At 42.8% G+C, this 14,506-nt stretch overlaps 1 protein-coding gene across 7 annotated transcripts in view; it reads right to left on the bottom strand.

Moving 5' to 3' along the window:
- The window catches only part of LOC136843616 (xaa-Pro aminopeptidase 1-like), a 169,047-nt gene that overhangs the window by 110,097 nt on the left and 44,444 nt on the right, over positions 1–14,506 (bottom strand). For 4 of the 7 annotated variants that reach the window (XM_067112149.1, XM_067112152.1, XM_067112150.1 and 1 more), the window contains exons 3-4: positions 1,080–1,275; positions 574–797 (exon numbers count right to left, since the gene is read on the bottom strand). In XM_067112149.1, coding sequence (XP_066968250.1) covers positions 574–797; positions 1,080–1,275 — 420 coding nt within the window. The remainder of the gene's footprint in view (positions 1–573; positions 798–1,079; positions 1,276–14,506) is intronic. The other 3 variants (XM_067112153.1, XM_067112154.1, XM_067112155.1) reach the window with 1 other exon arrangement.

The raw sequence follows: 14,506 nt of genomic DNA, 5'->3' as shown, positions 1-14,506 counted from the left end.
AACTCCAGGAACTCAGATCTGTGGTGTCACATTCATGCAGGGAGCTCAACATTACTGAAAGGAGTCAAATCAACGGACTGTTAATTAGTGTGACGACATTCCCCTTTCAAGAGCTAGCCAATCACTGGTGTGCAGTGGGCAGAGCTTAGCTGCAAAAAACCTGGCTTTTACCATAGCGGTCAATATGTATACTGTACTTTGACTATTTCAATGCGCAAAGGCATCAGAAGTCTCTACAAACTATTTTTTCTGCAATTTCTACAAATCTATATACAAAATTTTTTCAGTTACCCATTCCTTCAATTTCCTCTGGGTTAGCCTAAATTCCTTTGATTTCCATGCAACAATATAACTCTCTGGAGAATCTGTTCGATTACAATGCTCTGTTTCCACATTGAATTAGTTTGAAACCTAGGACTTTCTTAATTTATGCCTCAGTTTCTGCTCATAACTGCAATAGAGGACTTTTCTTTGGGCATTCACATTTACTTATTATACAGCTAATTAGCTGCAGTTATAGGTAAAAAGATTGAGAAATTAAAAGATGCTGACACAACAACAAAGTTTACTCACCTCCAAGGGAACTACTGGCTTGATAGGTCGCTTTGGACGGTCTTCCCATATGATATCAATTAGATTCTTTGATACTGGAATCAATGTCTGCCCAGCTCCTTGTAGTTCCTTTGCAAGGTCTCGCCACCATTCTGATTCCACAAGATATGGATCGACCCCAACAACTGAACCAACATTTAAAGTCTTGCTGAGCCACTTGGCTTCAGTAAGGGTGCTAGGAATTCCTGAATAAACAAAGTGAACTCCTGAATAAACAGTCAAAATACAAAATCCAATAGTGATTTCAAGTGCAAACAATTTTTCATTAGATCAAGACTAAGCTTTGAACACAACACTACCATATGGTAGAAAACATAATAAATGCCATAAAAAAGGAGAGAACTTTAACATAACAAATCTTTCATGTCCATGAGATATGTGTCAATAAAATTTTAATAAAGGTTCATTTATAATGTTCAAACAAACATGACAAATATCAAATATTGCTGAAAGCATGAAAAGCAAACCTTGCTTCATGAGGATCCAATTATCATCCATCTCCTGTCTTGCTTGCAAATAATATCGACCATCAGTCCAAAGAGCAGCAGTAGAGTCTGTCACAACTGCTGTTCCAGCTGACCCTGTGAAACCTGAGATAAAGGCTCTGCGCTCGTCACATTCTGCTATGTATTCACTCTGAGAAAAATTCAAGAGAGGGAATCCCTGTATTAAAAGATAAAAGTAACAAAAAAATGAATCTTACAAGGGTCTACATGTTCTGCCAACTAATTGGACTTATTTCAAATAATAAGTGCACTTTTCGTTTATGAGATTATCATTTTCTCTTATAGTGTAAGTTCCCTAAGCACCATTTTCTATTGCAATTCCAAAAAAAAGGAAAGACACTAAATTTCTCTGATGTTTGAGATTCATTTACAAATTATATGTTAATTTCATACACAAGTTTAGCTGGCAGAAATGTTTACTATTGAAGTATTAATGGAGTTTATTACTAAGCAGAAATGTGTACTATTAAAGTATTAGTAAAGTTTTAATTTGTGAGTTTCATTAAAAACATGGTAAAAACAATAATATATATATATATATACTGTACTGTGTATATACATATAAGTACCATCCAACTTACAACCTGTTTGACATATGACCACTTCCACTTACAACCATACTTGTGGCAGCATGGCTGGGTGGGCTACTGCATAAGAGTACATGCTGTATAAGGCTACGTTCACAGGGCGTTTTTAACCGAGCGGTGAGATACGAACGGTTGACTGTTCAATGCTAGCTTATGGAATCGTTCACATGTAACCGCGGCGTATCGTGGCAGTTTCCAACACGCCATGGTAGCGAGATTCCCCTCGCCAACGCGCGATTGCCTGGCGTGTCGAGATACATACAAGTTAATGACATCATTCACACACAGCGGTTAACCGCGCTTTTTGAAGACAGCAGGTGCCATCACTGGCTGTGTGTCAGCCAATGAGAAAAGACATTGTGCATTAACATAGCAACCCTGGCCACCACCCCTGGGTCCCCGTGATCACAGTCACACACACTATTGCATCGCTGTCAAACTGTTAACTATGGAGAGAGATCATTCTGACACTGGATGTCACAAAAAAAAGATATATATATATATATATATATATATATATATATATATATATATATATATATATATATATATATATACAAGCTGATCCCCTAGTTTAAGACGGGGTTCCGTTCTTCGCGTCGTAACCGAAAAATCGTCGTAAGCGGAAAATCGTCGAAAATCGTCAAAAATCATAAGAAAACCTTACTTTTAATGCTCTGGGTGCATTGAAAACGATGTAAACTGCATTATTATTGAGTTTTACATCAAAAAAACCTTCAAATTATGATTATTCTGCCGTTTTGGGGCCATATTTCTTCCGTCGGATCGGCGTCTGACGACGTCGTAACCCGAACATGCGTCGTAAGCGGAAATAATTTCTGATGAATATATTTGAAAAGCGTCGTAACCTCGAACGTCGTGGCGGAACCGTCGAAACCGGGGACTGCCTGTATACTGTTATATATATATATATATATATATACATACACATACATATATATAAAGAACCATTACCGCGCGGTGGCCGCCGCTTTTAAAAACACTTCGTGTGAACGATTACAGCGTTAAACGAGCGGTGGCCGCCGTGGTTAAAAACGCTCTGTGAACGTAGCCTAACAGTTGACCACTGGTTACTCGGCAACGTGCCATCTTGGGAGAGCTCTCTCATCACTCAGGCAGCATCATTTTGAGTTACCCTGCCCTATCAGCAGCATCATACAGTATTAACTATACTGTAGACTGAATTGCAAACCAATTCACGTTAAAATTGACTTCCGACATGCATGCAAGAACTGAACCCTGTTGTAACTCAATGCCTACCCAAACATAATATAAATTACGTACAGAAATGATTAAAATATATCAGCAGAAGTATATTACAGTAAAAAGATTTAAATAATGATTGTACAGTCGCGTTCATTAGTGACGATACTGTGTACTTTGATTATCGTTCACAAGTGAAAAGAATTATTTTGATTTTTTTATAAACTTATTTTGAATTATAAGAGCAACACAGTACATATATTAATACTATACATAATATAAAATAAAATAAAAATCTTCACTACTCAAAAGTTTGCCTTTCTGGATATTATACACGAAATAAAACGAAACATTCTGAAATGTGAACGATAACATCAGGGCTGGCAACCACACGCAATCTCCCGAAACAATAACAGCACGAGAAAATTCGCACCCCTGACTCCGAAAGGTTGGCACGCCTGAAAAGCCGCCAAAGCAATGTGCAACTTGTCACGTGACACAGTGGTGGTGCTCCCTGCTCAGTATTTAGCCTACTTCTCGCTGACCCGACTTCACGTTGTGATGATGGAGCATCTTGGGCGACTTCAAATAAATCCTGGAGCCAAAAGACAAGAAACCTCATTAGCTATCACGGAGAGTCATAATAGAACTGCATAAAAATAATATCCTCCCCATAGAAATTAGCCGCAAATTAAATATCAGTCGGACAACAGTATTCAGGTGGATCAAGCGGTTCAACGAAGAAGAAACCTCCAGAATCAGCCTAGAAAAGGTCGACCCCGATGCACTACTAGAGAGCAGGATGAACAGATCGTTGCTAAAGTTATCTATCTCACAGCCTATAACAACTGCTGCGAAAGTGAATCAGGAATTAGGTCTTCAAATCTCTAATGTTACGGTGAGAAGGAGATTACACAACCAAGGAATTCATCACCGCAGACCGGCAATCAAACCCTCCTTGTCTCAAAATCACCAAGAGCAACGAGTAGCTTTAATATTCTTCAGTATCTACCGTTTGAGTCAGGATTCTGGGATAACGTTATATGGTGTGATGAGAAGACTTTTTGCTAGCGACGATCATGGTATACTCCACTGCTGGCGACCTAATAAAACAAGGTAAGTAAATAATACCAATAGTTTTCATGTAGGCTTAGGCCTATGTGTATCATGAACTTTCTTTACTACACTGATTAAATACCTACAAGGTAAGTAATTAATACCAATAGTTTTCATGTAGGCTTAGGCCTATGTGTAACATGAACTTTTTTTACTATATTGATTAAATAACTGCAAGGTAAGTAATTAATACCAATAGTTTTCATGTGGGCTTAGGCCTATGTGTAACATGAACGTTCCTTACTACACTGATTAAATACCAACAAGCTCCTTAAAATATAACTTTTCTTTTTGCTTTCAAGGATAACATTTCAAGCCTATTGGAATTCTAACGAATTACCTATCGAGAGTGAGAAAACAATCTCAATATCAATGTAAATTCCTTATTGCTCATTTTTATTAATAGACTATTGGTGATATTCAGCGTTGATATTTTCTTCGTTTACTTGCGATAACATTTTTTTTGTGTATCTCAATCTCTAGGTTCAATAAAGAAAATATTCAACCGTCGCGTGAAGTGGAAGAATTTCTGCAGGATTATGGGGATGGATGGCTGCGTGTGGACCAGGGAACTGATTCCCATCGACGAGCGTTTAACCGGACAGCAATATGTAGAAATTCTGGATGAAGTCCTGATCCCATCAGTGAGAAACTTCTACTACCGGGTCATTTGCCAGTCTATCTTGTAATGGACAACTCTTCTGTTCATAACTCGAAAGTGGTCAGCGAATGGTTTGCTGAACAGAACAATGTTATACGTATAGACTGGCCAGCTAAATCTCCTGACCTCAATCCGATAGAAAATCTTTGGGGACAAATGGTAAGGGAATGGGATACTGGGACAATAAAAACCAAACCTGCACTGATCAAACACTGCCTATCTGTGTGGGAGTCATTAAGACCGAAAAGAGGGATGAATAATTATTGTCAAAGGTTAGTAGATTCAATGCCAAATAGACTAAGAGCTGTGATTGACAATGATGGAGGTCATACTAAATATTAGACTAATTTTTTGTTATTCATATTTATGTCATAGGTTAATAATGTATTATTTCATCTTTATAAAAAAGGGAAATTTATTTACTTTTATACCAAAGGAATATTAATTCATATTATACCAAAGGAATATAAATTTACTATTACTTTTTATTCACTATCATAATGTGTAAGACACAGTAGGAAAATTAAATTATTTGACGAACTGTTGTTAACTGTGAGAAAGAGAGACTATTTTTATGCTTCATATTTCCGTTGTGTTCTTGCGTGATTGCATGAAATATAATTTATATTTAGTTTCTTAGGGCATTTCACGTTTCATAATTCATTAAAATCTTTATGTGAATTATTGTTTCTATTCCTTTTATCCTTTATGATTCAGTTAAATAACAATAGACTTGCATCAATACTTATTATATGCAAGGTAAGTAGGCATTAAGCCTACAATGAACAACTTAATACAAACAAATGTCAAGGACCAATAGGCCTAGTAATGTGATTTAATTCAAAATGAGAGCTTGAATAGTGAAACTATACATAATTAATAATGCAAAGCTTTGCTTTTTGTTATTTTGCTTTTACTTTTAACTTTTTCTCAAGTAAAAACATAGAGCCCGAAATCACAAGTAAGCCACTACGATAATTAGAAAGATAACGTGTCCCTTTAAATCAGTGACTCCTCAGCAACTATGCTGCCTGCGGCACCCTCCCCATGCCGTAGTTGCCAGATGTTGCTTTCTATGTTGACAATTTGTCCGAAAATCTAGATTGAGAGTATCGTAAGTTTTGAACGTGACTGTACATTACAGTACTGTACTATGTAGGTACTTAATATAGCAAAGGTTTGATATTATGCCATATCCACTTTCTAAGGTTCAACTTACATCCATTCTGACTTACAACCAGTCGGTCAGAACCAAGCTCAGTTGTAAGTAGGATGGTAAATGTGTGTGTGTATACATATACAGTATATATATACAGGCAGTCCCTGGGTTACAACAGGTCCGGCTTACAATGTTCTGAGGTTACGACACTTTCAAATATATTCATCAGAAATGATTTCCCAGTTTACGAAGCATGTTCCGGGGTTACGACACTTATCCAACGGAAGAAATATGGCTACAAATCGGCAGAATATTCAAAATTCGGAGTTTTTTTTTTTTTTACAAAAAACTCAATAAAAATGCAATTTACATCGTTTTCAACACTGGCAGTTCTCGGTTATCGGTGGGGGTTCCATTCCTGACAGCATGATGATAGCTGAAAATCGCCGACAACCAAAAATCGGTGATAATAGTGCCAATCCTTGGTTAATGCCGCTGTTATTCAGTTATCGGCGCCGATAACTGAGGATCGGCACCAATAACCAGGAATCAGTGTCGAAAATCCTGTTATCATTGTCGATACACAAGCACTGTAAAACGGGGATCGCCGATAACCGAGGACTGCCTGGGCACCCAAAGCATTAAAAGTAAGGTTTTCTTAGGATTTTTTATGATTTTTCGGCTTACAACGCGGCATAAGAATGGAGCCCCCGTCATAAACCGAGGACTGCCTGTATGCGTGTATATATATATATATATATATATATATATGTATGTATGTATGTATGTATGTATGTATGTATGTATGTATGTATGTATGTATGTATGTATGTATGTATGTATGTATGTATGTATGTATATATATATATATATATATATATATATATATATATATATATATATATATATATATATATATATATATATATATATATATATATATATATATATATATGATTAGCAAGAATTCGCTAGCAAATTGCCTCCCCCTTCTTTGTTGTTGTTGGTTGTTCATTTACTGCCAGCCGGCCGATCGTTAGACCATCTGTCTATCGACTTAAAAACAAGGGTTAAAAGATTAAAGGCGCTCCCATTTTTGATAAAGATCTTTCCTTCGAGGCAAAAGTAATCTGGCTTGGGTGTTTCTCCTACAGGCCAAAACCTCCCCTGCGGGCAGCAGGTGCAATGAGTCAAAGCATCTGTGTTGGGCGCACCCCATGCCCCATAGGAGGATAAAAGCAGAAACCCACGAGGTCGACACACACACGCGGGCTGGAAGATATGGAATGAAGACGTCCCCAACACCTGGCCCCATCGATGCCCTTGCATCCTAACCACGTGGCCCTTTCCAAAGTATACTTTTCCTCGTGCCCTTCGACCGTATTCCTCGAGCCCACACGCCATTGCTTGGAGTTTCGAGGAGTCCCCATCGCCTTGCCCCTTTACGGAAGCCTTGCATCTCACCACGTGGAAGAAACTCGCCCTCGGACTGCCTTCTACGCGCCCTCGGAAAATCTGCTAAGGTAAAGTGCCCTGGAAGAGCCCCATTTCAGTCACGCTTTTGTCTCGTAATATTTTCTTAAAGAGAAAGCCAGAAATCTCCCTTGTCTAATGTCCGTGCGCCTCTTGCATCGGCAGTATTAATTCTTTATTACTCCTTTGGCACCCTCAGTGCAGCTTCGAATTCATTATTCTTTTGTCTATTTTCATTACTGGCGTATAATGTGCATATCTCTCATTTCAGAGGGATCCTGTTTCGTGGAAGCTTCTCGGACTGTGTCTGGAATCCCCCAGTTTCATTCAATCCAGTAGGGATCTCCTTCAGGATAGTAATCTACTTGAGTTCCTCTTTCCCGTACTGATATCATTTATGTAAATACACTACTTTAAATTTGCCCACGTGTTTTACGTAATATTTCCCTCAGTAACAAGAGCCCTATGCTCATATGAAATTCTCCTTTGTTTTCCTCTTTTTTTTACGTTTTCCCGTACCCACGAAGTCAGAATCACAAGGCTAAATTACCTTAAATTGTTGCTACCTGTCTCACAGAGCATATTTCAAACTAAAACCACGGAAAAACGTAAAAATGGCGACCTGGCCATAGATCTCGTTTTGCAGTTGCAGTTCCCCTAGCGTTGCTTTATTGCATTTGCAACTTGCCAGATCAGCTATTAGCAAAGCTAAGCTGGGTACGAGACAATTACGAACCTTATGTGTAAAACCAGCACACAGATCCAGAAATTCCACGTAAGTAATGTGTTAATCTTAGCAAAACCTTTTTACAATCGTGACTGTTCCTAGGAATTAGAATAGGGACGCATGTAATCACTGAGAGAAAAGAACCGCCGTATTAGATTCGTTAATGCATGCCTTTCAGGATAGGTAGTTAGGAAATAACCAGTGCTAAACATCCTTTGCTTCGAGGAATAGTGCGAAATTCCTCTGTGTTAAGATCCTTGCCATATTCTTGCTTCGAGGAATAGTGCGAAAGAAATTCCTCTGTGATAAATTTTACTTCGCATTTCGAATTAGCGAACTGTTATTTAGGCGCGAATAAATCCCCACGTGGGACACGACGAAGTCAGCTTGCATTGCTGACAATTCTCTCAGTGTAGTTAGAATTCGAGTTAGGTGTTAGGAAAGCGAAATTTAAACTCCGCTTATAGGGAAAATTACTAGGCCGTTGTACTGTTATCCTCTCAGACGACTGGGAAATTCCCCGGAATCCCAGACGGTATATAAATATATGGGTTCATTCACCCAGAATCTAAAAATACCTCCGGTGTTGGCCAAACGACCTGCATCCCCACCCCGCCCATGCCCGCGTGTGTAGCATTTTTTTTTTTTCCCCATTCATTTCCCAGCATACATTTTTCTTTGGGTTTCCCGTTAGTAATTTCTAAGTCCTAAGGGACGAATCGTAATTCAAGTCCTAAGTGACTCCTAAAATTCTACGTCGCACGTGGCGAGAATTCCTCCAAATTCCACAAATTCCAAGTCCTAAGTGACTCCTAAAATTCTACGTCGCACGTGGCGAGAATTTCTCCAAATTCCAGTCCTCAGAGACTCCTAAAATTCTACGTCATGACGTGGCGAGAATTTCTCCAAATTCCAGTCCTCAGAGACTCCTAAAATTCTCGTCGCACGTGGCGAGAATTTCTCCAAATTCCAGTCCTCAGAGACTCCTAAAATTCTACGAGACTCCTAAAATTCTCGTCGTACGTGGCGAGAATTTCTCCAAATTCCAGTCCTTAGAGACTCCTAAAATTCTCGTCATTGCACGTGGCGAGAATTTCTCCAAACCCCAGTCCTCAGAGACTCATACAAAAATTCTACGTCCGCACGTGGCGAGAATTTCTCATTCCTCTTGGAACCCAAAATTAAGTCCTTTTGAGACATTATACAGTGTAGTTCACACACACCTAAGCCCCTACGGGACTGATCATTCTAGTTCGTTAGAACAACTCCTTAACTTCACGCTACAGCCGGCCAAGTCCGAGCGTGACAAAATCCAACTACGTCTTCCGAGACGCATATTAGACTTCGTTCGCCAAGAACAACCACGTCTTTCCCAGACACATCCAATTTTAACAAAAAGTCTCCCCAGACTTACTAATCAACTGTCTTATTCGGACAGATCCATTCTCCTGCAGTCTGAACAATTGAGTGTTTCAGATTCCTGCAATTGAGTCTTTTCAGACAACCTGAGTCTTCTCAGACATATCCTATACCCATTATTCCAAGATGGCTAATACCAGAGCCCAACAAAACGAGGATTTCAAATTCTACATGTCCGCTGGGAAGGACATGGGACTATCGGGGCAAGATCTGAGAGCATGGGTTCAAGAGCGAGTGGACGATGCCAAGGCTGAGAGAGCAAGAGAACGTGAGGAGAGAGAGAGGGCAAGAATTGCCCAAGAGCAGGAGAAGGATAAAGAACGTGAGGAGAGAGAGAGAGAACGAGTTGCCCAAGAGCAGGAGAAGGAAAAAGAACGTGCAGAGAGGGAGAGGGAACGAATCGCTCAAGAACAACGAGAGGAGAGAGAACGTGAGGAGAGAGAGAGAGACAGAATTGCCCAAGAGCAGGAGAGAGAGAGAAACGCCCCATGAGCTCCAGGTGCTAGAACGACAGCACGCCACCCCCGCCCCTGCCGCGGGAATGAGTGCCCTCAGCCAAGCTCACTCGTTCATGCCAAAATGGACAGAGTCCGAACCCGTATGGCTTGAAAGGGCCGAACGAGTCCTGGAGTGCTGCGATCTCTCCCCGCGGAACTCTCCCTTGTTCTCACTAAATTCCTGGGCGGAAAGGCCCTCGTTTCCTACCACGCCCTTCCCGCAGACGATCGGGGAAACTGGGAAGCCGTCGCCAAGCAGTTCTGAAGGCGTGCGAGATTACCCCCGAGCGGTGGAGGAGACGTTGGAGAGAGCAGCCCAGAGAAGCAGGCCAGACCTGGTCGATTGGGCGTACCATTCGAGCGGGCGTTGACAAAATGGCTCGATTCGAAGGAGCCACTAACACCGCCGAGGTACTCGGCGGTTTAAATCGAGCATTTCCTGCGCTACGCCCCTCCTGCCCTCGCCACTCATATAGTGGAAAAAGCCCCAGCAACACTCACCGAGTGTTGCCGAATAGCAGACGTGGGAAACTCACCACCCTCAAGAAGGATCCATGGGGCGGAAGATAAATCCCCCGTCCCTCCTCGGAGGTTCAAATTCCTACAAAAATGGGAACTCGGGCAAGCCCCTAACTTGCCATTATTGCAAGAAAACGGGGCATTCCTCCGAACAGTGCCGGAACAAGAAACCGCTCCTCTCTCCCGGAAAACCGACAAATAACTCGCCTGCGCCCTCCACAGGGGCAGCGCGGAAAGACTTTAGCCAGACCTTTTGCACGGCGTGCAAGGTCTATGGCCATTCTCCCGCATGGGCGAAATGCCCACGCAATAATAAAGTAAATACTCCCACCGTCGCCTTGGCCGTCACAGATCCCACATCATTAGGCCCTCCCGCCGAAGGGCCTGTATACGTGGCCCCTCCACGAGGTAGCCAGCCCGCGCGCCGAGTCACTGCATTCGAGGACTCGGGCGCACAAATCTCCCTCATCCGAAGGGACAGAGTTCCCTACGGAGCTATCGTCAATAGACGAAAACTCGTCACGATCGAGGGAATAAATCAATTTAAAATGATACTCCCTACGGTCCAATTGAGAGTCACAAGACCTCACCAATCCAAAATGTGCAATCTTGCAGTAGCAAGCCATCTTCCCGGAGGCTATGACGTCATCCTGGGACAGGACTTTCAGTCCCCGCCGAAATCACGACAATCTAGGGGTCCACATTCCCCGAATCATTCCGCGGGCGCGAGTAATCCTCCCCCGCTTCTCCCTCAGTCAAGACTGGCGCCCCCTGGGTACCAGGAGGACGTGCAGTCCCCACCAGTGCCACCTGAGTACGATGCACAGTGGCCCCCTCGATCGGTTCCCGATCCAATTCCAGTGCCCGGCCCTGCCTCAGTGCCAGTGCCAGGGCCCCAATCAGATCTCCCTTCAGGAGATGCCAAATTCCTGCCGGTGCCACTTGCATGCCCCGAGCAGGGCCAAGCTGTCCGTCCTGACCGACGAGCCCAAGAAACCTCTGATAGCGCCTGACGCTGCCCTGGTGCCAGCGCCAAAGCGCTCGCGCCGATCTCCATTCACGGGATCCAACTCAGGACCCCTCTCTTCCCGGCCTGGCACCGCTACCAGCGTCCGTCAGAGAGACGGTTCCTCCCGACCACCGCGAAGCTCACCTGCAGGTGCGGCCTCGCAACCCGTGCCTGAGCTGGTCATCGTTACCTGCGAGCCGCTCACGCCACCCCGACCGCCTCCTCTCTGCCTCAGCCCGTCGCCGGCGCAATTTGCAAGTCAGGATTCTGCCATATCTCACTTGGCCGATGAACTACAAGAGCCGCGACGGATCATGGTAGAACCCGACGGAACACTCCTGCGTCAGCTGTCGCATCAGCAGGCCCAGGTGGTACTCCGTGCCGCCCCTCGGTCGCGGGCCCTCCGCTTCCCGGCCGAGGACAACTGTCCCATTAAGAAAGACTCGAGGCGAAATTACCACGGGCGTGGGACATTCCAGGTAATTTACAAAGAGCTCTAGAGCTCCCATGGCACCTGTGCCGCCATTTCATTTTTCGAAGGTCTTGGCACCCCTAATCCAGAAGGGGACGTCAGACCCTCCTCTATCTTCCTGCGTTCCTCAGGAACTTCTATCTCTTATCACCTTCTATTAATCTTCCCTTAAATTATCCCCACAAGAGGCAATTAAATACGGGATACCATTCCCCACACAATGTAAAAATCATTAAGAATAACAGAGTGAGAAGTGGCACGCCCTGCGCCCATACCTTGGCACCGGGCGTGCGTGTCAGCCCTCCTGAAGGAGTCGCCCTTCCGGTGCACTTTCCTCGCCCTGGGACTGAAGTGATAGTCCGGGCCGTAATTTATAGGCAAAGGACAATAAATTCCCGCCTAACACAATAAAACCCTCACTCTTTTTCCCTTAGCTCTTCTGCCAATATCATTTACTTTCTTTTAGTCATTTAGTTATCTTTATTTTAATGAATCGCGAGTCATAAACTCTTGTCCTTGAGATTTAAATGCCCCTTTCGTAAGCTCTGAGGGACGTGTCCCGCCATTCATATGCGGTCAGTTTTCATTCGTAACGTCTTGGTAATTTTCCTTTTGTTATTATTATCCCTTTTCCCCCTTCCATTCCTTCCAAGATCTCTGTTTGTCCTAAGACCCCACATCTTTTGTCTGCTCGCCCGTCATAACATGGAGTACTCGAGGGCAGTGGACGATAAAATTAGCGTAGTTTAAGGTTAGCGAATTAAAACCTCGCGAATACTCTCGCCCGCACACACGACTGTCAAATTCCCGGTGTGTGGGTCATCCCTCAGCTCGCGTTGAACGATAGCTGAGCAAAGCACGTTAAAACGAAGATAAATTATCAATGCGAATTTGTATAGTCATTACAATATGGCGTAAAAGGGGATGTCATTTACAAAAATAAACGCTGTTTTTCATTTACACAGCCTCTTCAAGGCAGATTGTACTAACCGCATGCATTTTATCTAAAATTAAGTAACTGTGTATTTTAATTCTTGAACAATAACCTTTCTTTTCATTTGTTGGCCATAGCCTCATATACGTGGTCCTATAATCTTAATTAATTCACAATTGTTCGAGTCACTTTATAAAGTTACAGTGGGTAACCAAATCTAAAGTAATTATTCTTTTGCAAGTGTTTAAATCACTTTGCGTTCTGTTAACGAAAATTGTCCCAATGTGTTATTAAAAGTAATGTCACAGCTTCATAAAACCCTTAGGAGTAAAGTTCATTGCAAGGCAGAATGTAGAGTAACGTAAAGCATTTGCCGCTCATTCTTGAATATCGATGTACACACCCGAAGGAGGTATGTACATCATCTTGTATGGGGAGGTATTATGATTAGCAAGAATTCGCTAGCAAATTGCCTCCCCCCCCCTTCTTTGTTGTTGTTGGTTGTTCATTTGCTGCCAGCCGGCCGATCGATAGACCATCTATCTATCGACTTAAAAACAAGGGTTAAAAGATTAAAGGCGCTCCCATTTTTGATAAAGATCTTTCCTTCGAGGCAAAAGTAATCTGGCTTGGGTGTTTCTCCTACAGGCCAAAACCTCCCCTGCGGGCAGCAGGTGCAATGAGTCAAAGCATCTGTGTTGGACGCACCCCATGCCCCATAGGAGGGGATAAAAAGCAGAAACCCACGAGGTCGACACACACACGCGGGCTGGAAGATATGGAATGAAGACGTCCCCAACACCTGGCCCCATCGATGCCCTTGCATCCTAACCACGTGGCCCTTTCCAAAGTATACTTTTCCTCGTGCCCTTCGACCGTATTCCTCGAGCCCACACGCCATTGCTTGGAGTTTCGAGGAGTCCCCATCGCCTTGCCCCTTTACGGAAGCCTTGCATCTCACCACGTGGAAGAAACTCGCCCTCGGAAATCGCCAGTCACCCACGGACTGCCTTCTACGCGCCCTCGGAAAATCTGCTAAGGTAAAGTGCCCTGGAAGAGCCCCATTTCAGTCACGCTTTTGTCTCGTAATATTTTCTTAAAGAGAAAGCCAGAAATCTCCCTTGTCTAATGTCCGTGCGCCTCTTGCATCGGCAGTATTAATTCTTTATTACTCCTTTGGCACCCTCAGTGCAGCTTCAAATTCATTATTCTTTTGTCTATTTTCATTACTGGCGTATAATGTGCATATCTCTCATTTCAGAGGATCCTGTTTCGTGGAAGCTTCTCGGACTGTGTCTGGAATCCCCAGTTTCATTCAATCCAGTAGGGATCTCCTTCAGGATAGTAATCTACTTGAGTTCCTCTTTCCCGTACTGATATCATTTATGTAAATACACTACTTTAAATTTGCCCACGTGTTTTACGTAATATTTCCCTCAGTAACAAGAGCCCTATGCTCATATGAAATTTTCCTTTGTTTTCCTCTTTTTTACGTTTTCCGTACCCACAAGTCAGAATCACAAGGCTAAATTACCTTAAATTGTTGCTACCTGTCTCACAGAGCATATTTCAAACTAAAACCACGGAAAAA

This window comes from Macrobrachium rosenbergii, chromosome 12, assembly GCF_040412425.1.
Source record: "Macrobrachium rosenbergii isolate ZJJX-2024 chromosome 12, ASM4041242v1, whole genome shotgun sequence".
NCBI lineage: Eukaryota > Metazoa > Arthropoda > Malacostraca > Decapoda > Palaemonidae > Macrobrachium > Macrobrachium rosenbergii.
Note: the sequence above shows the minus strand (reverse complement) of the source record. Positions and strands in the feature narration are given on the sequence as shown.